At 40.1% G+C, this 25276-nt stretch overlaps 1 protein-coding gene across 2 annotated transcripts in view; it reads left to right on the plus strand.

Moving 5' to 3' along the window:
* Positions 1 to 10623: 10623 nt before the first annotated feature.
* Positions 10624 to 25276, plus strand: part of LOC136872533 (BTB/POZ domain-containing protein 6-B) — a 67533-nt gene continuing 52880 nt past the window's right edge. The window contains exons 1-3 of one of the 2 annotated variants that reach the window (XM_067146337.2): positions 10624 to 10785; positions 10899 to 10936; positions 14804 to 15417. Coding sequence is in view for 1 of the 2 variants with exons in the window: in XM_067146336.2 (XP_067002437.1) it covers positions 10706 to 10785; positions 10899 to 10936 (118 nt within the window). In the remaining variant the exon portion in view is untranslated. The remainder of the gene's footprint in view (positions 10786 to 10898; positions 10937 to 14803; positions 15418 to 25276) is intronic. The other variant, XM_067146336.2, reaches the window with a different exon arrangement.

Consider the following 25276-nt stretch of genomic DNA (forward strand, 5'->3'; position numbering starts at 1 on the left):
AAGTATTTCCTAAACCTAAATTACAAACAAGGTACACCTAGCCTACTTAACCTAGAAAACGTAATTTACTGAAGACTAACTGAATTACTTGCTATAAAATTTAAATAAATATCACTACTCCCAATTTCTACCAACAAGCACTAAACACCACTTTATAAATAGCACTAAATGAATCACAAATGCAAAAAATGAAGCTATTTCAATATGTTTTAACAACTTTATCACTACAATACTGCAAGAGCTCTCTCAACAGCCAACCGTTCTCAAGCGCATTCAACAATGAGCTAGGTACTTACAATGATCCCCAAAAGGAACTTTTACCCCCATCAACGCAGTAATTGAAACTGAGAGGACTTTTCCTATTTGTGAAACTCACAACCTGACTTTTAACCCCGTTTATCATCATACCATTTTCCACCGTCCATCTCACAACACTATCGATGTCACCCTGCAGCCGCTCACAATCTCGTAACTTATTTATTACTCTGTACAGAATAACATCATCTGCAAACAACCCTATCTCTGATTCCACTTCTTTACACACACACACATATATATATAAGAAAATATAAAGGTCCAATAATACTGCCTTGAGGAATTCCCCTGTTAATTATTACAGGGTCAGATAAAGCTTCGCTTACTCTAATTCTCTGAGTTCTATTTTCTAGAAATATAGCCACCCATTCAGTCAATCTATTTTCTAGTCCAATTGCACTCATTTTTGCCAGTAGTTTTCCATGATCCATCCTATCAAATGCCTTGGATAGGTCAATCGCAATACAGTCCATTTGGCCTCCTGAATCCAGGATATCTGCTATATCTTGCTGAAATCCTACAAGCTGAGCTTCAGTGGAATAACCTTTCCTAAACCCAAACTGCCTTCTGTCAAACCAGTTATTAATTTTGCAAACATGTCTAATATAATCAGAAAGAATGCTTTCCCAAACTGCTAGGTCTTTCACAGGATTAAATTCAGTGATAATGAGATGAATGCCTTAATGGTGAAACAGTTTACCTATTACTTACCAGATACTTATCAAAAAGGGGCAGGGGAAAATCTCTGATAAAATCCTGAACCTTGTAACTAGGTTTGACAGCAGCTTTAACCTGAGCAGACGTTTTAGCAACTGAGCCACCACAGTGGCCACTTCAGTTATGATCAGAGAAATCAGTAATCTGAGATTCTAACAGGGATAGAACTGAAGTGCCATGACATTTTTCTTTCATTACTGCTCTAACTGGCATCAAAGATTAGTAAAATACAGCATATAAACAACATTAATTCAAATCTATTTATGTTTTCAGGTATGCTAATGACAGAAAATACCTGAAGGATAATGATGTACCCTCAAAGTTTGACTTCCCTTCACATCTAAGGAAACTATCACCTAACACAAGGAGGTCACCAGTAAAAAAGAATCTAAATTGTAGTACTGACGATGAGTCTTGCGAGTCAGAAGAAAATAATAATCTTATACACATATTTGATTCTGTTAAATGTGATCACAGTTACATTCTTCCCAGTCCCCGTAATATGGCAAAAACTTTTGAACATTTGGAGTCCTAGTGTCATTTACTGCAAAGAGAAATAAAATTAGCAAAACAAAAAAACGACAACAGTCAAAAATAATATCATATGAGCAAAATATGAGAGGGTTATCCAAGAGGTTGTGCACTGTAGGAGAGCCCATAATTAGAGACTTTTATGGGGACTTCATTGAAAATCTCTTGCAGGGAAAGAAGAAAAATTTATATGCAGATGATGTTAAGAAATTCTCTCTCACTTTACAATTTTAATCATCAAAAGCATACAATTATATTAGAAATTTTATTCCTCTTCCTAACCCAAGTACCATCAGAAAATGGGCATCTAATGTAAATGGAAACCCGGGTTTTACCGAGCAAGCATTTGAAACGATTAAAGAGAAGGCTGCTAACAAGGATAATTTATATTTATGTCTAATGTTTGATGAAATGGCGATCAAGCAACAAATTGATTTTGATGGAACTCAAGCTGTGGGATATTGTGATTTAGGCCATGGGTCACTTGAAGATGATGATGTCCCAATAGCAACACAAGCACTGGTTTTTATGGTCACTGCCGTCAATGATTCATGGAAGATACCAATTGGTTACTGTTTAGTTAACAGTTTAACTAGCCAGCTTAAAGTAAATTTAGTGCTACAGTATTGAGGAAACTTCATGATACAGGTGCAAAATTAATCAACTTGCGATGGCCTAGCCTCAAATATTAGTATGCTAAAAGAATTAGGCATAAAATTTGATGAAAACAATGCACCCATAATAAGCTTTTTCCCACACCCATGAAATTCATCTAGTGTCTACTGCTTTTTAGATGCAGCTCACATGTTGAAGTTAATTCGAAATTTACTTGCTGAAAAGAGGACATTATTTCATAATGAGGCACTCATAGACTGGACTTAATTTGAGCAGCTCCACAAAATTCAAGATAAGGAAGGACTGCATGTTGCAAACAAAATATCAAAGCAGCACATCCAATGGGAGCAACAGAAAATGAAAGTGAAATTGGCTGCACAAACCTTGAGTCAGTCAGTTGCAGATGCTTTCAGGTTTCTACGTAATTTGGGCCTCGAAGAATTTGCTGATCAACAGCAATATTTGTGGAAAGAATTAATGATATATTTGATGTTTTAAACTCATGTCATCCTATAGGCAAGTACCGGTACAAAAAGAGCCCAGTAAGAAAACAGAATGAATTACCACTCCAGTGTTTTATAAATGATTCAATTGACTACTTGAAATCATTATATGATGTTAATAGAACACTACTTTTGAAATCTCGAAGGTATGTGGGTATTTTGGGCTTCATTTTGGATTTAATGAGTATCAGAGGTATTTCAAATGTACTTATTTGGACAGAAACCCTTAAGTTAGACTTCCTTTTAACAAGAAAGCTCAGCCAAGATAATTTAGAATTATTCTTTGCAACCATCAGGAACCGTGGAGGTAATTCTAACATTCCTACTGCTTTACAGTTCAAGTCTGCGTACAGGAGATGTCTCTTAACACAAATAACACCATCTTCGTCTGGAAACTGTATCCCAGATGAGACACCTGTTTTAAATATAGCTCCAGATCATGATCCTAACAGCTTTCATGTAACTTTTGGTGCAGTTAATGACCATGCATACTGCTCTACTGCCTCTTTAGAATTGACAGAATATTCTGAAAATGTTGTGGAATATATTGCTGGTTGGACTGTAAAAAATAGCCAGTAAAGCTGTCAGTATCAGTATCACTTACTTTGAGCATTCAACATTATTTCATTAAATATTGTTAATTACAGGAATCTGGAGCTACCTTACAACCAACAGTCTATTGTCACATAACCACAAATGAATTATTCACATTCGTTGTTTATTATATTTAAAACTGTTCTACTTTTAATCTCATATTATGTAGTTTCTCACTTTCTATATGTTTTTGTAAAAATAGAGGCAAAATCTAAATGATGATGATGATGAAGCTGTCTGATGGTGAAGGTTAAAGATAGGGGTGGTCTGCTTTGTGCTTCTGAAGAAATAGTGAAATTGTGTAAAAATGCTGAACGAGTGCTGCGATGCAATGACAGTACAAATCTAAAACCTGAAATGAACTTAATTTTGAAACTTCAAGTTTTTTCACTGCTGTTCGATACACAACATTTCAAGGCTTATGAACATTTATTTACATCTTGTGAATATGGTGAAGAATCACATTATTCCACTTTACTGAAATTACTCCTGAAGATCTATTTTGAGGCTCGCTTGCATCACATAGCTAAAAAGCAATCCTACAACTTGCATCAAAAATCTGTACGCCAGTTGTTCACAAAGCTCATCTTTGTTCGCCAAGGTACTTGCAAATTCAGAGGATGCAGTCTAGAGTATTAAACATCATTATGTAAGTGCTTATTGATAGGTTGTTTATTATATTTAAAATGTATTACTTTTAATCTCATATTATGTAGTTTCTCACTTTCTGTATGTTTTTGTAAAAATAGAGGCCAAAATCTAAATGATGATGACGTTTGTTGTTTAAAGGGGCCTAATAGCTAGGTCATCAGCCCCTAATGGTATGAGGTGAATGAAATGAAACTGAAAATTTCAAAATGTATTCCTAACTAGAGTCTAAAACGAATGGTGATAATGTCTTAAGTACTGGGATGATACTTATCTAAAAGAGGTCTAAAATCCAGGTCACCGGCCACTCATAATGGTACTAATCAGTGGTAAAGCAGGACTATGTTGTTCCTCCTATAGTGGTACTAATCACAGGTAACATAGGCTCATGGTACTATCATGGGCACTAAATTTCATATTATTATACTGTTGCGTACTAATCCCAAGTAATGTAGACTCATAGTATGTCACAAATAATGGTTCCACTCACAGGTAACACAAACCTATGGTGTTTTGCACATAAGGGTTCTACTCACAAGCAATGCAGAACCATGGTGTTGCTCACATAGTGTTACTAATCATAGGCAATTTAGATCCATGGTGTATCACATTATGGTAATGCCCACAGGCAACACAAATCCATCGTGTTCCTCACATAATGGAATTACTCTCGGGCAACGTAGACCCATGGTTTTCATCGCAGTGGTACTTATTACGGCGCCAGTCAAACCTGTGGTTTTTCTCACAAAGTGATGCCAACCACAGGCAACGTAGACCCATGGTGTTCCTTATAACGTGGTACTACTTATAGGTAACACAGCCCCATTCCGAACACAGTGGAACCGACTGGTGGAATGCACGCGATGGCACTTATCACAAACAATACCCAGACCTGTAGTGTTTCTCGGATAATGGTACTGCTTCTTTGTAACGTAGACCTGTAGTTTTCCTCGCAAGGTGGTAATAGTCGCAAGTAACGTCGACCCATGGTGTTCTGCACATAATGGTACTAATCACAAGTAATCACGTGGGTTTAATATCATCCCTTTGTCGCCCCCTTTAGTGGGCTCTTATGACAGGCAGGGGATACAATGGGTGTATTCTAAATCTGCGCCCCCAACCACAGGGGGAAATCTAAATTATGGTTCATTTGAGATATTGTATTAGTTTTAATTAACTGATTTGTACTTAACTGAACTAGCCGTTAATAATCTGATGTTAAGTTCAACCCCTTACATTTGTATAGGCCTATTTGTGTGTGTATGTAGATACCAAAGTATAAAATATGGTGTATATTTGTACAATTATTTTAGTTTTAGTTCTTTTATTATGATCATTCTACTAAACTAGAAGTTGTTTGTTTACATTTTTATATAGGCTACAGCTGACACGGTGTCGTAGCAAATTGTTCCTTAAGTATTATGGAGATGGCATTTATAATCTACTTTTGAATAGGCCTGCTTGTGTATATATAGAGACCACAGTGTAAAATATGGTGTATATTTGTGCAATTATTTTAGTTAGGTTTTTTATAATGAGCATAAACTCTTCCATCTGTACTTAGAGGTTATAGGTAGTACAATAAAATACAAAATTATGTCAATTATGAAGTGATATTTTTAACAGAAGTTGTGTTTATAATATGGTTTATGGTGTATTAATATTGTATATTTGCGTTCAGTACCTACAAGATGATCAGATATTTCATCCTATTGTATTAGTTTGAGGTTTTGTTAGTTTATATTTTTATATGGGCTAACAGCTGACATATCCTCGCAAACTGTTCCCTAATGAACATATCTAATAGCATTTCATGGCACTTACGAGTGAACGGGCGATGGTTGGCTTGTGTACCGTAACCCCCTACTTACTTTGAGCATTCAACATTATTTCATTAAATATTGTTAATTACAGGAATCTGGAGCTACCTTACAACCAACAGTCTATTGTCACATAACCACAAATGAATTATTCACATTCGTTAAACACTGTCATCACACAACTTCTACTGTACATTTAATATATGTATTTTAAAAAGATTTTTATCATAACTAAGGCCGGTTTTATTGCATGAAACACAAAGAATAACGAATTTAACGTATACGTCTATACAAGTACCGTCACTCTGCCTTGACACTTGTCGTTTGTTTTGCCTACAAGTGTCATGGCTGCCAGAAGTTCAAAGTGATTCAAACATAGTCGGCAGATAGCAGTCGTTGTGTCATAGTGCGTTGTTCTCTTGTTAGAATGATCCAGAATCAGTAGGTAATGTTTAGCATTACACGTCGTTCGTAATAACACACGTTCTTGGTACTTTTACATTACACATTGAGCAATATCTACATTACAATCCTATATTTGTGTTATCCCATCCTCAATGCTAGATGCTTTAGTTGTTGAGTTATATTTTATGTCCTTTCCAATTGTAGACCCGTACTCGTATGTTATAGTAGCTAGACGCAAGACCAACTACAATATATCAGACCTTAATGCAGCTATCGATATTAGCTAAAATGGCCACGAACCTGCTACGCTGGCGTAGCAGGGGGGGAGAGGTGATACTCCCACGTGGCGCGTCCCAGGTGGCGAATAGGGGGGTCCTAACCGGCTTGCCGGCGGACTTGAGGGAAATAAAATACCTCTCGCGGACCAAACACACTACCCCCTGCGGGTGGGGGACGCACATGTAGAATACACCCGCGGTATCCCCTGCCTGTCGTAAGAGGCGACTACAAGGGGTGACCAAGGGATGATTGAATTAGAACCATGAAACTACTCTTGATTCGTACCATCATGCGGAGAACACCATGGGTTGCATGTACTTGCGAATAGTATCACTAAATTGGTACGAAATAGGTTTGTGATTAGTTGCAGTAAAAAGCCTGGCCTGGTGGAATCCAGTACCCGTGCGTTGTACCTATGTGAGCAACACCGCGGGTCTGGGCGTAGCCTGTGAGTTGTACCGCTATATGAGCGGCACCGTGGGTCAGCGTTGCCTGGATTGGTACCCACTATGTGAGGAACACCACGGGAATACCGGCGCCCGTGACTAGTACACCTAAGTGAGGAACCTTACCGGTTTGCGTTGGCTATGAGTGGCGCCATTGTGTGAGAAACACCATAGGTCTGCGTTCCCTGTACGAATTGCAATACTTGTGAGTAGTACCATCTTGTGTGGACCACCGTGAGTCTTCGCTACTTTTGATCAGTACCCCAAAATGACAAATACCATGGTTCTACTTTACTCGCGACATGTACCATTCTGTGGGGCCTTAAACGTGAATTTAGCACCCCTTCAGACATCAAGCATCATTGTGCTTTATAAATGGTCCCTTGGCAAGTAATACTCTAATTAACTACCTTCTTTTTGGGTCTGATCCACTGCTTTTTTTTGTAGGGTTCATGTCCATCCATTCATTCTTCGTGCCATTTTTTATTTTATTTTGGTCAGTGGATGAATTTGAATTTTTTGTTATTTCATTTCGTGCCATTAGGGGCCGATGACCTCGATGTTAGGCCCCTTTAAACAACAAGCTCCTTCAGCTAAAATGGCGGCCCGATCGGTTTGTTCAAATGTAATCATGAGCATGTGCGAAGCATCAGTTTAGTTCTTTCTGTTGGTTTGGTTTGATTAAGAAACGTTAGTGCAGTGATATTTTTATTGAAATTTGGTTTAAAAACTATTTTGATATATTAGGACGTGTCGATCGTATTGCATGCCTGGATGTAATTTATATTACAGCAGATGCTCTTACATTCAGATCAAGTGTACTTTGCATCGAGACGATTTCGCAGTTACAAGTAGTTTATTAGGGTGCATTAAACATTCGGGGATAAATTTGTCAATAGAGAGGATGTGTTCCGTGTACTTAATGAGCTGTGGGTTTTTTTCGGTTAAGGGCAAAACTCTGTGTTGGTGTCAATCCTAGTAAATCCTTTTGAGGATTTTTAAAGTGAGCCTATAAAAAGTGATAAAGCTATTTACTTTATCTGTGAATGAAGATTACATTCTCTTTGATGAATAGGAGGACAAGGTATCAACTGATATACTGTCACTTACAGTACGTATTTACGTTGCCAACGATTTGGGTGTTAAAGTGTTTTATACGAAAATGCATACGCTACCAGAGAATTTCAAATTGATGCTCCTAGTGATTATCTGAAGAGAAACATATGTAGCAGTTTGGTGGATCATTATCAGAATCATTGTTATAAGAGAATTGAAATTCGTGACAAGGTTTCGCTTCTAACAAATTTCATGAACGAGGTAGGCTATTATACACTGACTGACAGAGCAAATGCAACACCAAGGAGGAGTGGTTCGAAAGGGATGAAAGTTGGGGAAAAAACAGAGTCGGCACGGAAGAATAATTGATGTTTATTTCAAACCGATATGCAGGTTACACAATGCGCACGGCATCGACTCAGTAGGATGTAGGACCACCGCGAGCGGCGATGCACGCAGAAACACGTCGAGGTACAGAGTCAATAAGAGTGCGGATGGTGTCCTGAGGGATGGTTCTCCATTCTCTGTCAACCATTTGCCACAGTTGGTCGTCCGTACGAGGCTGGGGCAGAGTTTGCAAACGGCGTCCAATGAGATCCCACACGTGTTCGATTGGTGAGAGATCCGGAGAGTACGCTGGCCACGGAAGCATCTGTACACCTCGTAGAGCCTGTTGGGAGATGCGAGCAGTGTGTGGGCGGGCATTATCCTGCTGAAACAGAGCATTGGGCAGCCCCTGAAGGTACGGGAGTGCCACCGGCCGCAGCACATGCTGCACGTAGCGGTGGGCATTTAACGTGCCTTGAATACGCACTAGAGGTGACGTGGAATCATACGCAATAGCGCCCCAAACCATGATGCCGCGTTGTCTAGCGGTAGGGCGCTCCACAGTTACTGCCGGATTTGACCTTTCTCCACGCCGACGCCACACTCGTCTGCGGTGACTATCACTGACAGAACAGAAGCGTGACTCATCGGAGAACACGACGTTCCGCCATTCCCTCATCCAAGTCGCTCTAGCCCGGCACCATGCCAGGCGTGCACGTCTATGCTGTGGAGTCAATGGTAGTCTTCTGAGCGGTCGCCGGGAGTGCAGGCCTCCTTCAACCAATCGACGGGAAATTGTTCTGGTCGATATTGGAACAGCCAGGGTGTCTTGCACATGCTGAAGAATGGCGGTTGACGTGGCGTGCGGGGCTGCCACCGCTTGGCGGCGGATGCGCCGATCCTCGCGTGCTGACGTCACTCGGGCTGCGCCTGGACCTCTCGCACGTGCCACATGTCCCTGCGCCAACCATCTTCGCCACAGGCGCTGCACCGTGGACACATCCCTATGGGTATCAGCTGCGATTTGACGAAGCGACCAACCTGCCCTTCTCAGCCCGATCACCATACCCCTCGTAAAGTCGTCTGTCTGCTGGAAATGCCTCCGTTGACGGCGGCCTGGCATTCTTAGCTATACACGTGTCCTGTGGCACACGACTACACGTTCTACAATGACTGTCGGCTGAGAAATCACGGTACGAAGTGGGCCATTCGCCAACGCCGTGTCTCATTTATCGTTCGCTACGTGCGCAGCACAGCGGCGCATTTCACATCATGAGCATACCTCAGTGACGTCAGTCTACCCTGCAATTGGCATAAAGTTGTGACCACTCCTTCTTGGTGTTGCATTTGCTCTGTCAGTCAGTGTATTTAAAAGCGTATGGTAATAGCAATGTCATTCAAATTAATGTATTTCTAAAACAAGTACTGATTTATAGGAAGAAGAATTACGGTCTGGAATAATTTGCCAAGGGTGCCCCTACTAATCTACACCAATTAGTTAAATTTCCAACTTTTTTGAAATCACTTAAGAAAAGACTACCGTAGGTAGAGAATTGATACGTAATTGCCACTTGGACGACAGCCCTAAATTCGGTTCATTGGTGGTCGATTAATTAATTAATTAATTGACTGACCTGAAACGCATGAAATATTCCCCCAGGACTGTTATTTTAGAATGCAGTCCTATATTACCTATTTCCTTTACCGTGCTATTTCACAGAAAATATTTATATTTTGAATTATCCACATACTGCTTATCTTAAATTAGGGTATTTCTAGATAGAATTGGTCTATTACCCAAAGTTAAGTGTTCTGTTCGTTATTATTGACAGCTTAGCAACTCAATACGATAATTAAAAGGTTATGTTTATGTATCACTGGCGTGTTTACATGGAACCGATGCGTCGGCCATGTTGTTTTTGTATTAAGGTCTGATATTATTGTAGATGGTCTTGCTAGACGCCAATATGGGTTACTTCAGCGTGAAGATATAGTTATACCTTGTGTCCACGTGCTTACCCCTAGGTCTATTACCCTTATACCTACAAGATGTTGTTTTTTTCACTCCTACTAGTGATTATTGTCCTAAAGTACTTTCTGAATAGTTGCATTACTTCCACTTACTAAGATCCGATCCCTACATGATAATAGCCAAGAAGATATCAGCTTTAAAATCTGTGAGATAAAGTGTTTATTAGTCACCATAAATAAGTGATTCTGAGTGTTGGGAAGTGTTTCATTCATGCAGTATTGGAACTGGGTGTTAGTTAAATACCGAGCCCAGGCAAATATCATCAAGCAGAAAAAAGAAGAATCTAAATCCAAGACATAAACAGGTTTATAAACGTTCCATGAATCTGTGACGATAACAAGCTTTTAACGTAGTACCGAAATTAGTGTATTGACAAATGTTTTTGAAATTAAAACACGCTGTTTAATATTTTTATTCATGTTTGTCAGTTCTAAGAGAGAGATGGCTGATGGTGAACCGAAAGATAATACGCAACCATCCAAAAGGGCTAAATCGAGGTTTGTTCTTTTTAAAGGATAATTGTTTACAAATGTCGTTCAACAGGATTCGCGCGCTGTCGCACCGGGTGAGATTTATTATTTCAAATTGACTCTCTGTTCTTTCTTTTCAGTGATATAGAAGAAATCATGGACCGCAACGGCGGATCCGGTGAGTAATTCTGTAATGAAAGTGTAAGTTTTGTGAGCTAGGTGTTCTTATCGCGGCTTCCCCTATTTTGTGGAAATGTCTGTGTAATAACTACAGTATTTTTCGAATTGTACCGTTGAATTCATTTATAAGTACCTTTTGATCTGTGTGTGTGCGGCTTTAAATTCAGAGCTAAAAATGTTGTGTGTGTAATCGGGAGATAGTGGGTTCGAGCCCCACTGTCGGCAGCCCTGAAGATGGTTTTCCGTGGTTTCCCATTTTCACACCAGGCAAATGCCGGGGCTGTACCTTAATTAAGGCCACGGCCGTTTCCTTCCACTTCCTAGGCCTTTCCTCTCCCATCGTCGCCATAAGACATATCTGTGTCGGTGCGACGTAAAACAAAATAGCAAAAAAAAAAAAACTGTTGTGTTGGCCGTAATAGGACCTTCCTTAATTGCTTGTTCTGAAGACATTTTTCGAAATTCTGAAATTCTTAGAGAATCTTCGGGTTAGGGCATTTTATCAAAACCTCAGATAGGCTGATTTCGAGAATAACTATCTATTGAATGTATTGAGAGTGGTGAATTATGTTTAGTACAGTGTAGCAAAGATACTCTAAGAGAGAGATGGCTGATGGTGAACCGAAAGATAATACGCAACCATCCAAAAGGGCTAAATCGAGGTTTGTTCTTTTTAAAGGATAATTGTTTACAAATGTCGTTCAACAGGATTCGCGCGCTGTCGCACCGGGTGAGGTTTATTATTTCAAATTGACTCTTTTGGCTTTTTCTTTTTCATTATTTTCCTAGGCATATCAAAGAAATTGTCACTATCTGCGCAGTTGAAGAATGGGAATGTGACACTTCCAATGAAGTGTCATATTACGACTTTGCCATCGTATTGTACCTCCTCCATGATTAAAAGTACTGCATAAATCTTGCCTTTTTTGCATCATATTTCTATTGCTGATTTCTCTATTCCTGATTGGTGGAACTTCCTCTTCTCTCACCTGGGGTTGCCAAATAATTTTAGTTAAACTTCCCATCACATTGCTAAAATATCCCTCATCCACCTGATGTTTTTCACAACTCTGATATTCACGATTTCATGTATCAAACCGAGCTTCAGGCTGTTATAATATATAAAAACAAAAAAATTATGATTTGATGGAGGCTGATGAAAAATTAACAGGAAAAGTCATTTCTGCCTCTAGCAGGCGCACGTAAGAATTATACATGACTAGGTGCATGGTGCACTTTTTACCCCACAACTTAACATCGCAATACATCATATAATAATGGGAAATATCTCATTTTAAGCAGATATTATTTTCCTAAATTACTATTAATTGCAAACTTCACCTTATCATACCATCAAGTGAAAATGCAACAATAAAAAAATATTTGAATGCTTGAGACCTTTTCGGTGAAAATTATCTGTTTCACACAAGCAACTGCTAAGTAATATACACTGAAGGAAATGGAAATTGCAACACCCAGAAGGAGTGGTGCTACATTGCTGCAATTGAACATGCAGGATGAATGTTCGGTTGTGATTCGCTGATTACACTGTCAGGTCCCTCTGACCGCAAGTTTGGACAACAATCAATACAGGATGAACCCACCACGAGCTGCAATACATTGATGAATTCGTCGAGGCATGGAGTCAATAAGGCCCTGGATCGCTTCCTGAGGAATTGTGGCCCATGCTTGCTGCACTGCACGGGTCAGTTGTTCCAGAGTTGTGGGTGGCTGAGGACGGTTGGCCAGTTGCCGGCCCATCATGTTCCACACATGCTCAATAGGACTGAGGTCGGGGGATCTGCTGGGCCATTCTAAGGTTGTAATGTCATGGAGAGTTTCTCTGGAGATGCGTGCAGTGTGAACCCGGGCATTGTCCTGCTGAACCGTCCCATTAGCAATGTTCGCCATCATAGGGACAACCACTGGATTCAATACCCTATCAACGTACTGTCGAGCAGTCATAGTGCCCTAAACAAGCACTAATTGTGATTTCACATTAAAGCCAATAGCTCCCCAGACCATAATGCGGTGGCCCTGTGTGCCTCTCGACAATAAGATCTGGGCGGCCCCTCTCCCCGGTACGTCGGCGCACACGATTCCGGCGATCACTGCGGGCAAGACAGAAGCGTGATTCATCACTAAAGATGACCCTATGCCATTCGTCGACTCACGTCGATCTTTCTCGACACCAGGCCAGCCTACATGTCTCTGTTGTGGGGTCAATGGAACACCTTCTGCAGGGACATGGGCTCGTAAGCCAGCTGCACGCAGGCGATTACCAACTGTTTGTTGTGTAATGTGGGGTGCCACAGCTGCTCAAATTTGCGCTGCTGTTGCATAGGGTTCCATCCGGGCCATCCGATTGATGTGGCGATCCTCTCTCACAGTTGTCTGTCGCGCTGGGCCTGTGCCAGGTCTACGAGTATGGGTATCTTCATTTGACCACTGCTGCCATACACGTTGTACCGTAGATGCCTCTCGGCCAATGCATGCAGCGACAGCCCTTAGCGATAATCCAGTCTCACACAGCCCAATTATCCAAGCCCTCTCAAACGGCGACAGTTGTTGATAGCGTGCTCTTCTCTGTCGTCGAGGCATGTTTGATGGGGAACACTTTACTGCACAGACTGCAAGTCAACTATGCTACACCTGATGGGGAACACTTTACTGCACAGACTGCAAGTCAACTATGCTACACCAGAGTCCGTATACTGGAGTTGATTCCTCCGCGACAATCACATGGCGAGACCTGTAGCAACAATACGATGGGTCTGAAATTTTGATCGTTTACATACCTACATGGCATCGTTCCATTTGAAAATCAACACAAACGACCAATGCCTTCATGGTGTTGCATATCCATTTTCTTAAGTGTATATTCACAGCGCAAGTTATAATGTTCTCTGTTCCGTATATCAAATCCATAAGCTAACTTTAGGATGAGTACCGGTAAGTTATTCACTGTCTTCACTGTTGCTAGGATCACACATGTACGTAACTTCTACATGTTTTCTGCATGTTGGCAGGTAGTACATTGAATGGTAGTACATACTTCTTGTGCTCAACCTCAAAAACAACATCCTCCACATTTCTTCTTCACTGGTCCATTAGGGTTTACTTCATCTTCTGCAGATGTACGGTATATGCTGAGGAATGCTCTGACATTGGATGGCAGTGATTTTATGTTTGCTCTTTCTGTGAGGTGCAGTTTCAGAGCCATCTTCAGTGAAATAAGGGGAGTTAAAGTAATTTACATAATACAAACTAAAAATGTGCTAAAAAACATAATGAGCGAACAAATCGAAAACAAGAGACATCACGGAAATAAAAACAATACAATATACGATATTTCTTTCATTAGATGGAGCAATAAAGATCCCGTTGAGACAAATTCAATGAAAAAAAGGTTCATATAATAGGTTATCTTTTCTACCACAGCTTCTCAGTTTTGTCGTTGCCCTCTGAGCCATTTAAAATAAGGCAAACACACCTAGTCAACATTGGAAACAATCATCAAGAATGGGACCACTAAATTGAGAAGAAATTGAGAATGCTGTTATTCTAAAATGTGAAATTCATCAGTGTTTTTCTTTCACTTGTCACATACATTCCACCTGGCACATTGTCACCTCTCAAGCTTGGTTTCTCGAGCTTTTTCGCTCCCCTCCTGGACATTCATGGTGATGGTGACTCTACAGGGACATACTGACGGCTTGAATTTTCAACACAGTGGTTTCGTCCTGTTTTTTGAATTATTATATCAAACTGAAAAATGTTTAGACTCAGAGGTCCACAGCCTCGCTATAAGCCCTTATTGTTCGTTTCCGTCTGTATCATTTGTTTTCATTTCTTTTCTTCTTAGGTTGAACACACTTTTTGGATTCAATTATGTTTTATATTAATAACATCAGAAAATGAAGTTGAGACAGATATTGTAAATCGTATTAAGGCTGCCAGCAGATCCTACAGAGCACTATACCCTCTTCTGAGAAGTAAAAACTTAAGCAGGAAATAAAAACTGACTAAAAAACAATAATTAAACCAGTACTTATCTATGGGAGTGAGGCATGAGTATTGACTGAGGCCACAGAGAGGAGATAAAATGTGTTGGAAAGGAAGTACCGAGGAAGATATGTGGACCGGTGAAGGAGGGAAATTCGTGAAGAATTAGAACAAATGAAGACATAAGATTACTGTATAAGGCTGGACTTGGTGACCTCAGTCAAAATAAGACAAATTGGATGGCTGGGGCATGTACAACGGATGGAGGAGGGAAGACTTCCAAAAAAGGCACTGATAGGGCACCCCGGGGGCAGGAGGAGGAGAGGTCGGCCCCGGATGAGATGGCTGGAGGATGTGGAGACTGATCTGAAGACCGTTGGAGTCAGGAGGTGGCGTAGGCGTGCTGAAGACTGGGACGACTGGAGAGCTGTGGTCAAGGAGGCCAAGGTCCTTAGAGGATCGTAGAGCCATGGAGTAAGTATGTTTGTTTTATATTAACCTTTTTTCACTGAATTTATCTCAACGAGTTATTTATTGCTCCATCTAACGATGGAAATATAGTATTGTTTTTATTTCCGTCATGTCTCTTTTGATTTTCATTTGTTCGTTCATTATGTTTATTAGCACATTTTTAGTTTTTATTATGTAAATTACTTTAACCCCCTTTATTTTACTGAAGATGGCTCAAACGAGTCAAAATATGTTAGAATTTTTATTACTCCAGCTAATGATGGAAGTATGTTATATATTGAATAGGAGGATACATTAAATTTATTCCTTTGTAAAGTTACAAAATCATTCATAGTAAACGTTTTGTCACATCATCAGCTACATTCACTTATGCTTAGGTACAAAAAGATGAAAGTATATAAACAATATATTGTTCTTATAACAGCCTTGATCTCTTCTTATGAGAAGCTTATAACTTTGTCAGATGGGGAATGATGATGATGAGTGGGGGGGGGGGGGAATCCTTGAAATGTGTAATTAAAAACTTATTCTGGTAGACATCTGCAGATTTCTGGGTCTCCATTTGGCAGCCCCACATCAGTCAGTTGAAGGTTGCCTGCATGAAGAGACCTAACATGCTGAAGTTTCTCAGTGGCACTTTGTGCGGGGCTGACCGTACGGTGCAGCTGCGTTTCTGTACTACAACGGTCCTCTCCTGAATGGACTATGGTAGTGCATCTTATGGCTCAACATCAAAATCTACGCTGAGCCTTTTAGACAGTGTACACCGTAGTGGAGTTCGGCTTTCAACGGGAGCTTTCCTTACTAGCCCCATTCCCAGCATACGTGCTGAAGCGGAAGTTCCATCTTTACGAATAAGGAGGCAGCAGTCTCTCGTAGTGCATTGACACTGCCGGTGGCTCCAAATAGCCTACGCAGTTGCCTCCACGGTATGCAGTAGCCATGCGTCTTGGTAGGTATGCTATTTACCAACTGATGAGCCCAACTTAGAGCACTCGAGTGAAACACTGGTAACCAGGAATGAGTTAGCTGGAAAATTTATAATGTCCAACAACGGACTATTTATATTGATGTTATAAATTTACTCTTTGGGGACAAATATTTTGAAGTTCCCTATGGGAATCAACATCTATATCCTTTGATAGCTTGTGTCGTGAATTAAATATAGATATTGGTGGTTGTCTTGAACAGATTTTTAGCGAGGTACCTCCATGTTTAGTTCCACGACCGGATATACGTCTAGATTACTCCGTGGACCCAAAGTGAAAACGGATTCCTCCGTTTATCAGAAGTATTTCAAAGATTTCGCTCACCAGTATCCGGTCGCGAGACATATCTTCACGGATGGATCTAAAATCGGAGAAAATGTTGGTTGCTCTTTCGTCACCGATGATTTGAGCATGAAGATCTCACTACCTCGTGTATGTAGCACCGGGCAAGTTGGCCGTGTGGTTAGGGGCTCACAGCTATGAGCTTACATCCGGGAGATAGTGGGTTCGAATCCCACTTTCAGCAACCCTGAAGGTTCTTTTTCCGAAGTTTCCCATTTTCACACCAGTCAAATTCTGGGGCTGTACCTTAATTAAGGCCATGGCCGTTTCCTTCCCATTCCTAGGCCTTTCCTATCCCATCGTCGCCATAAGACCTATCTGCATCGGTGAGACGTAAAACAAATAGGGGAAAAAAATGTATGTAGCGCGTATACTGTGGAGCTTTACGCTATTGTAGAAGCTCTGCAATTTGCACTGGGTGATGAAAGAAACCATTTTCTTATGTGTACCGACTTCTTAAGTTCTCTGCAGTGTATTGACACCTGTTTTTTGCAATACCCACCAGTGCAGCAGATTCGTGACCTTCTAGCCAGGTTAACATGTGCACGGCCTCTCGAATATCGGCAACCATTACCATGGTACCGTAATACTTGTTTTGTTTAAAGGAGTGCATTTGTGTGTCCTTATGCATTTTAGATTATTATTTTAATTATTTCATTATTATTTATGTGCATACGAGCCATGACGCACACGCTGCGTCGGCGGCACTACCGATGAGCTTTTCACAAGTGTGCCATGACTGGTAATGAAGTGGAACGCGGAAAGTAATGTTTTGTTCGATTATAGAACTTCTTTACAACAGAAAAATTGTGTGAACATTTCACACAACAATACTGTGCAGTTGAATCTTAATATTGCTGTGTGAACAATGTCTGCTTACATTACTCCTTAAGCTGTACAATGTAACTAATCAATACAGTGTGCTACAACAAACACAGGGAGGCATGCCATTCTTTGTGGTAAGTTATTTTTGTCTCTTGTGGAATTCCACAAAACATTTCTCAAGGCACAAGCCTGGCTGTCCTGCACACTCGCTGCAGTAGAACATGCTGTCCCTGCGCCGCCCCCTTTCATATAACTGTTTACACCATTTCCTCAGACTACGTCCATTCTCCTTAGCCGCACATTTACTGGCAAAATGAGTCCCTGTAGGCAGTATGAGAGGTTTTGGGAGCCTACGAAACGGTGGCCTGCTGTCAGTTGATAATAACTTCTCAATTATCACCAGTCGAAAGTCGTAGAGTGATACCTTCTTTACAGAGAACTTGTTATACAGCATGTAGGAATTGTATAATATCGTTTCAACTACATGAATTACTAGTTTTCGATACCACTTCGTTGTTTTTCTTGTGAAAGAATAGTAGCAAATCATTTGGTCGTGGTGATCTGTGCCTGACCTGTCTATTATACTCCACTATTGCTTTAGGCTTCAGTTTTTTTGGCCCCTCTCTTGTTGCTGACCTCCACCATGTCAAGCTCATATTCTGTGGAAATGAATCGTACCTCGCGCTTATCCCGCCACTTTCCCCCGGCTATGCCGTTAGCGTAAGAGCAGACAACTTCGCCATCTTTTAGTTTGCTCTCAACTACGCTGGCTGGTGTTTCCTTCCTGCCAACTCTGAGTGTACCAGTAGAATGTGTCCCATTACCGGTACAGAGAAGAGTAGCAGATAAAGAATAGCTATTATAGAAATTGTCCATATAGAGTGAATGTCCTACATTTAGCCGGCCTTGCATAAGATGGAGCACTACATTTGCAGCATGGCCTTTCCCACCTAAGTTGTATGTTATCCCAGTGTATACAGTAAAATTTATAACCGTTCCATCCGGCTCCATGAGCATATAGAGCTTGATGCCGTATTTATGTGTCTTATTTTTTATGTATTTATTAAACACTATCATACCATGCCTCATCATCATGAATTCATCAATACACAGCCCTACCAGGTTCATAAAGCTCTTTCATTTTATAATTGAAGTACTCGATCATTGGTCGTATTTTATACAAAAGATCTGTTGGTTTTGGATCTCCCTCAGATGGGTTTCTTGCAAAATGGAGGCACTTCGGTAGAAGTAGAAATCTATTTCTATTAATGTAGTTCCTAAAACATGATATGTTGAATAACCTGTGCGTTTCCCAGTAATACGAGACACTTGCACAACACCCATGTGAAACATAAGTCCTAAAAATACATGGAACTCATACATCGTGACATCATAGCAGTCCTTAATCCTCGACTTTCAAATTTGAATTTGACTTTTCAGTGACATTTCCTTGCAAATGCGTTCCATTCAGTGACAATGTTATTCAGCGAGTTGTCATCTGCAAGCAAGTGAAAATAATAGATTTCGCGTCACTTGGCAGTGGAACCTTCATTCCCGGCCGACCAATAAAATTTATTTGTTTCATTGAGGATGAATCTGAACTCTAAGAAATGACCCCTGAAATATTGCCCTTGTTATTTGGCGGGAGATTTGGAGATAAGATATTACTTACGACTTCCTCATCTTCTGTAATGTGAGAATTGGGAGTAGGCACTCGACACACACATCCGTGCTTACATAAAATCAACTTCATGGTCCGTATCGCACTTCAACAGATTCAAAACTATTTTGTATTTTCCATCTTGTCGATACATTAGTTGCTTAAGGCAACTTATTGGTTAAAACTGGTACATGTTTCGTATATTGTTAACATCTTCAGTCACATAACACTGTTTAGATGAAAAATTCATATATTGACAAAGTATCAATGCTTTGAGAGAAAGTGTCCTTAAAAAACATAAGAAGATTGTTTTTTAATGCTATCATTTAATCTTCCAAAAAATTGGACATCATAAAAAAAATGTCTGATATTTATGCATGGTTTTAAGCCCGCGATACTTTCTTGTGCTTCAGAACAGCTGTAGCTAACAAGAACCAAGATTACATCATTCTTTATCCTTACCATTCATTGTTGAATCCCACTTATTGTGAGCATGGCGGCAAGATAGTACAGAGTTTTGTGCCACAGTCAAGATTTTTATTTATGAATTAACAAATATTTCCAGTAATTGTAAACTTTGGTATGGACCATATTGTTGACACTCCTATGAATCTACTGACACACAAAGATGTCAATTATGTCTTATTATTGACGTGACAGAGGCTTGTAATTACCACATAATATCGAATACCACCCACCACCGAATAAGACCCGCACGCTTATTTTGAAAGAACAAAATTTTTAAAAAAGTGAAGTCAGACTTATTTACAGTCTTTACTAACACACATCAAATGATTAGAAAATACAAATAAAAGTAAACAAACATTTCCAGAATAATATCGAACGAGTTCATTCATCATCATCATCAATACCAACTTCAGAACTTTCATCACCATCACCTTCCCACAAAATGTCGTCATCGCTGCCATCCATAGCATTAGAAATGCTACATTTCCTGAAGCTCTTACGTATAAGGTCTCCAGGGATACGATTCCGTGCCGTCAAAATCCACGAACACAGCAGCTGAACTTCCGGGCGCTGAATGCTACCAGTTGGCGTCAGGGTGTGATTATCAGCCTCCATCCATTCTGTATAGAGCTGTTTCAAGGCTGCTTTAAATGGACAGTTCACGCAGATATCCAGCGGCTGTAGCATAGACGTCATCCCGCCCGGAATGTCCCAATAATATACCAGGGCGGCATTGCCAGACACACTTTACACAGTCTTCCACAAGTGTACTGTCCATCCAGCTAGAGTTCTGAGATCTGACGATAACACCAGTGGGTAGATGTTTAAGAAGCGTCCTTCACTTGGGAACAATGTACGGCGGCAGTTTGGTTCCGTCGTTGAGAATACACAACGTTACCGTACACCGTTGTTTTTCATTACCACCTGTTCTAATGGTAACACTTTTCGCACCCTTAACATTCACAGTCCTGTCCACTGACATTTCAAAGTAGACTGGCGTCTGATATGCATTGCCAATTTGGGAAAGCAAATATGCATTTTCCTTCCACAACCGAATTATGTGACGCTGAAACGACAATAACTTCTCATCGTAGGCACCAGGTAGACGCTGTGAAATTGAGTTACGCCTTCGTACGCTCAACCCACTTCTTTTATAAAAAGTACAAACCCATTCTCGGCTTGCCTTAAACCTTTCCTATGAAAGTTCCTTTGGGAACTCTAATGCCTTTAGCTGACTCATTTCGGTTGACACAACATATCCCAATTCCTGCCTTTCTGTCATATATTTAAAAAGGTTTTTTTCATTTTCTGGAAATTGTACACTCATTTCACGAAAATCTCTACAGTCATCACTATATGTTAATAGCACATTTTTCTTCTTTCTCCAATCGCGAATACATGACTCATCAGTATTGTATTTCCTACCGGCGGCACGATTTCCAATAATTTCGGCTTCTCGAACTACTTTCAGTTTCTCACTTGCAGTAAAAGATCGCAAATACTTTGTGGAATTCATGTTGATACTCTGAGAATGTGCGTGAGACTGACGCCAAGCGCGGAAGTAGCGCATACTGAGAGCGGAGAGAGCATTGTTGCCAAGCCACGGTGATGCCCGATTTACGCACATTCGGAAAGATAAATTTCCAAAAATTTTAAATAATGCCTGCACCCAATTATTGAAGCAATATTTTTGAAAAAACAGTGCGGGTGGTATTCAAGATTATACGGTATAGCTGTCCTGAAAATAAGACGCTATGCATAGGGAGTCCTACTGTCAGACATTTGTATTCCCTTACTAGTTTGATGGTGAGTGAAATATTGGAAGTTTTGGAGGAAAAACTGACATTTGGAGAGAAGCAGCACATCAAACCTCTTGATGAAGGGTGTGAGACGGTTGATAATAATTACATGAGTATGAGGGTAATCTAAATTATGTTTGTAGAAATCTACTTCTCAGTAAATGTGAAGGCAAATTGTTTCAACAAAATATGAAACGGGAAGGCTAGGTCCAGTGGTGCTCAAAATATTACTGAAAATTTACAGATGGAACTGAAAAACCAGAAAACCGTGCAAAAAGAAAGCTGCCATATGAAAATAGTCATACGTAAGATTTGGCCAGTACCCCTGTTTCCGGTATCCCTGATAGAAAATTCAAAAGCATTAGTAGGTCGAATTGTAACAAAAAAGAAGAAAATCCAAAGTGGACAAGATCACAGTCTACATCTCATTTGGTGACTGATTGTTTTCCTGTCTCCCCCACCCCTCTCATTAGATGTTGTGAAAAATTGTGTAATCCCAATAGGCTTCTCTGCCAGTGGCTATAGGATACCTTTCCACCTTTCCAAATTTGTACAGCAATGTAAAATGAAAGGCTGAAATAATTTGGACTTGATACAGGTGGAACTGAATCAAATATGGGGCATACAATATTTTTTGACAACTTCTTTACATTCCTGAAATTGGTAAAACATCTAACTTCAAAGGGAATAAGTGCAACAGGGACATTTCAAGAAAACCAGACAGAGAATTGCCCCCTTCAAAGGAAGGCAGACAGGAAAAAGAAGAAGGGGATCATACGACTGCAGGAGTTTTGGTAGTGCGCTGCTTTTGCACTGGAATGGCAATAGTGTTGTCACTGCTGGTAAGAATTACAAACAGATGGAGATAAGGTGGTCCAGCGTAAAAATGTGTGCAAAGTGGCTTTACCGCAATGAAAGCTTTTCAAGTCCTATAATAGCATCCGAAGAGTGGATCCGCTTGGACCGGTAAATCAGTAAATACATTACCGTAAATAGCGTATACAGTATTGAGTTGAGTCTTTGGTGGAAATTGTAGATCTACGTAAGGCCCACTACACACGGAGTTACTCATTAGAAACGTGACTGGTTTGTAACCGGGGTCACAAACTAGATAGTAACTGAATAGTGACTCGGCTCCACACACGAAACTACTGTACGGTGACAGATTCTTCTTGATTAGCCATTTGTAAAGTTTGGTGTGGACTTGCTAGATCGCTTCTTAACTTTGCCAGAATGCCAACCACTGACTCAAGTGACGAAGAAGACATGATTGTGTTTCATTATTTCAGGAGGGAAAAAAAAGAAGGTATTGGGTTCACCCATATCTTGAAAAGAACATCCACTGCAGATTATTCATAGCAGTAAAGGAGTTCGAACAAACGGATGCTAAATTTATTTCTTTTTATTGTATGACCAAACAGTTATATGGACTTGGTGCAGCTTATTGCGTCTGCCATTCGAAAGCGAAATACAAATATGGGGAAATGTGTGAGTGCTGAGGAAAGAGTGCTAATAACTGTCAGGTAAGAAAAGTGAACCTTATTTTTACAAAAAAAATTAAAAGATTAGAAAATAATTCCATGATTTCTCCGTAATGTCCTTTTTTGCGTAACCCTTCAGCGTACAATTGTACAGTATGGGGTGTTTTTCAATTTCTCCCACTAACTTTATGTTGAAAACTTGTTCGCTCGCCATCGTAAAAAGGCACTTGATCACTGGGAACTGAGAAACTAAACTTGCTGGTGACTGGCTCCACGAGTCACCTGGAACTGATTACAAACTAGTTACTAAGATTACTAACGGTAGTGCCTGTGTGTGGCTTTACATTGAAATACACAGGAAGTGACACTCAAGTAATCGGCTGGCAACTTCAGTTACCAATCAGTTACTAATGAGTAGCTCTGTGTGTAGATGGCCTTACAGTGGAAATTGGATAAGATAATCCAACTCTCTAACACTACCCAGCTTGCTACATTATTGTACTGTACCGGGCGGTACACCTCCACGCCGCTTGTTCAGACATTGCGCCAATTGAAACTCCTCTACAGGAGAAATCCTGAACTTTAAAAAAAAACTGTATTAACTCGACTGTTTCTCCGAAGATGGCTCTGTGTGAATTTTGATGTGTTTTTGTTTGTCATTGATCAGGAAGTGTGGACGTTCTCTACCAGATGTCTCTACAAAAAACTATGATCATGCACTCTGGTGCGAAGGAATGAACCTTCTTGAAGAAATTTTGTAGTCAAAAGTTGTTGTCTTTACTAAATTTTGTTCTTTTATTTTTGGGTTGGCAATATTAATCCTTCCTTTCGCCAGGTTTGAACTTAGCCAATCCCGAATTTCTTTAATTAATTTTCAGCCAATCGTGTATGTCTTCTTCAATACGGATATGTTGCTCTAAGCTATCCAATAAAAGTGAGAGGGTGTGTCTACTCATTCCTGAAAGGTCTTGAATTTTCCACGAGGGTATAAAAACTGCTGTTTTTCTTGTTTCGGGGCCACTAGTATAACATCTAACTCAGTGTGTGGATATGTAGCAGGGGGCGGGAAGCGCCTCTTTCTTCAAGCAGCAGTTCTTCTACAAGGTAATGGCCTTTTAACATCTTTATTTCTTGCTAGCTCAGCAGTCTAACTCTCGGGGAGGGTTCGAATCCTTTAATATGTAACCCATCTTGTTAAAATGTAAATTCCTTTTCTGTCTATGTAAAATCTACAAATCTGTTTCACTGTAAAGCGGGGATAGAGAGTGCTTTACCCTCTCAAACTCCCCTTCATTTTGAAATTGAGGTGACTAAGTTTTCATAACTGTTTCTTCTCTTCCTTAATGTATTAAAGTTCTCACACGGGTCACCTCCCTAGCTTGGGATTAGCCCCTGTGTACTGGCCTAGAGCCACTTAGGTTTTAAAAGTGTATTTAGAAGTGCAAGTTCACGCCTCCAGTCCTTTCTGTACTTTGGGCCAGTAGCTTAACCTGATGTTTTGTTTTCTTCTCGAGAAGGCCCTGTAGATTGGGTACGAGGTACCCCTGTGCTATTATATGTGTGCCTTGAGGGCAGTTAGTGGAAAGTCAGTTTATGGCCTCTTAAATAGGCTTGAAAATTTTGAGAGCGGGTCAGCTCTTTCTTGTGTGTGAAAGGTGCCTCTGGGAGGCTTGAGTTAAAAGTTGGGAGCAAGTGCTCTATGCATCTAGGGGTTTTCTACCCTTTAGCAATTGTGGTTGTGAGCTTAGAGCTCAGAAATTATACTTGGGGCTCGAAGCCCAAACCTTGTAATGAACTGTAATTTGTAATTTCTTAATTTGTTGATCTGCTACTTGGTACCTGTTATACTCTGTTATTTGTTGATTTCGAAAAGAAAATATAACCTTTGTTAAAGTTTTAAATTAACTTTAATTTTGTAGTTGAGACCTATTCCGGCCCGCACCTTCTTTCACCTCTGCGGATCCACCAAAACTCAATAACAGTACAATATAATGCTGAGTAACTAGTGTTATTGTACTGACCTGAGTGCATAGCGTCCGATATATAGAACAGCCTGCATAAATAAAACTATCAATTGTATGAACTTTCTGTTTGTTGGAACGTGTTTCTGCAATTATTAAGAGTGGAAATATGTAGATGAATTGAAATAAAACACAAAAATTAACTTTATGCACTAATGGGTTAAGCAACTATTGTATCTGCAAGGTGGAAAATAAAAAATACTTAGTTGTGAACACACATCCTTGATTAAAATTCTCACTCAGGTGACTACAGTCATTTTCACACTGTTATCACTGT

The sequence above is a fragment of the Anabrus simplex genome, chromosome 4, assembly GCF_040414725.1.
Source record: "Anabrus simplex isolate iqAnaSimp1 chromosome 4, ASM4041472v1, whole genome shotgun sequence".
Classification (NCBI taxonomy): domain Eukaryota; kingdom Metazoa; phylum Arthropoda; class Insecta; order Orthoptera; family Tettigoniidae; genus Anabrus; species Anabrus simplex.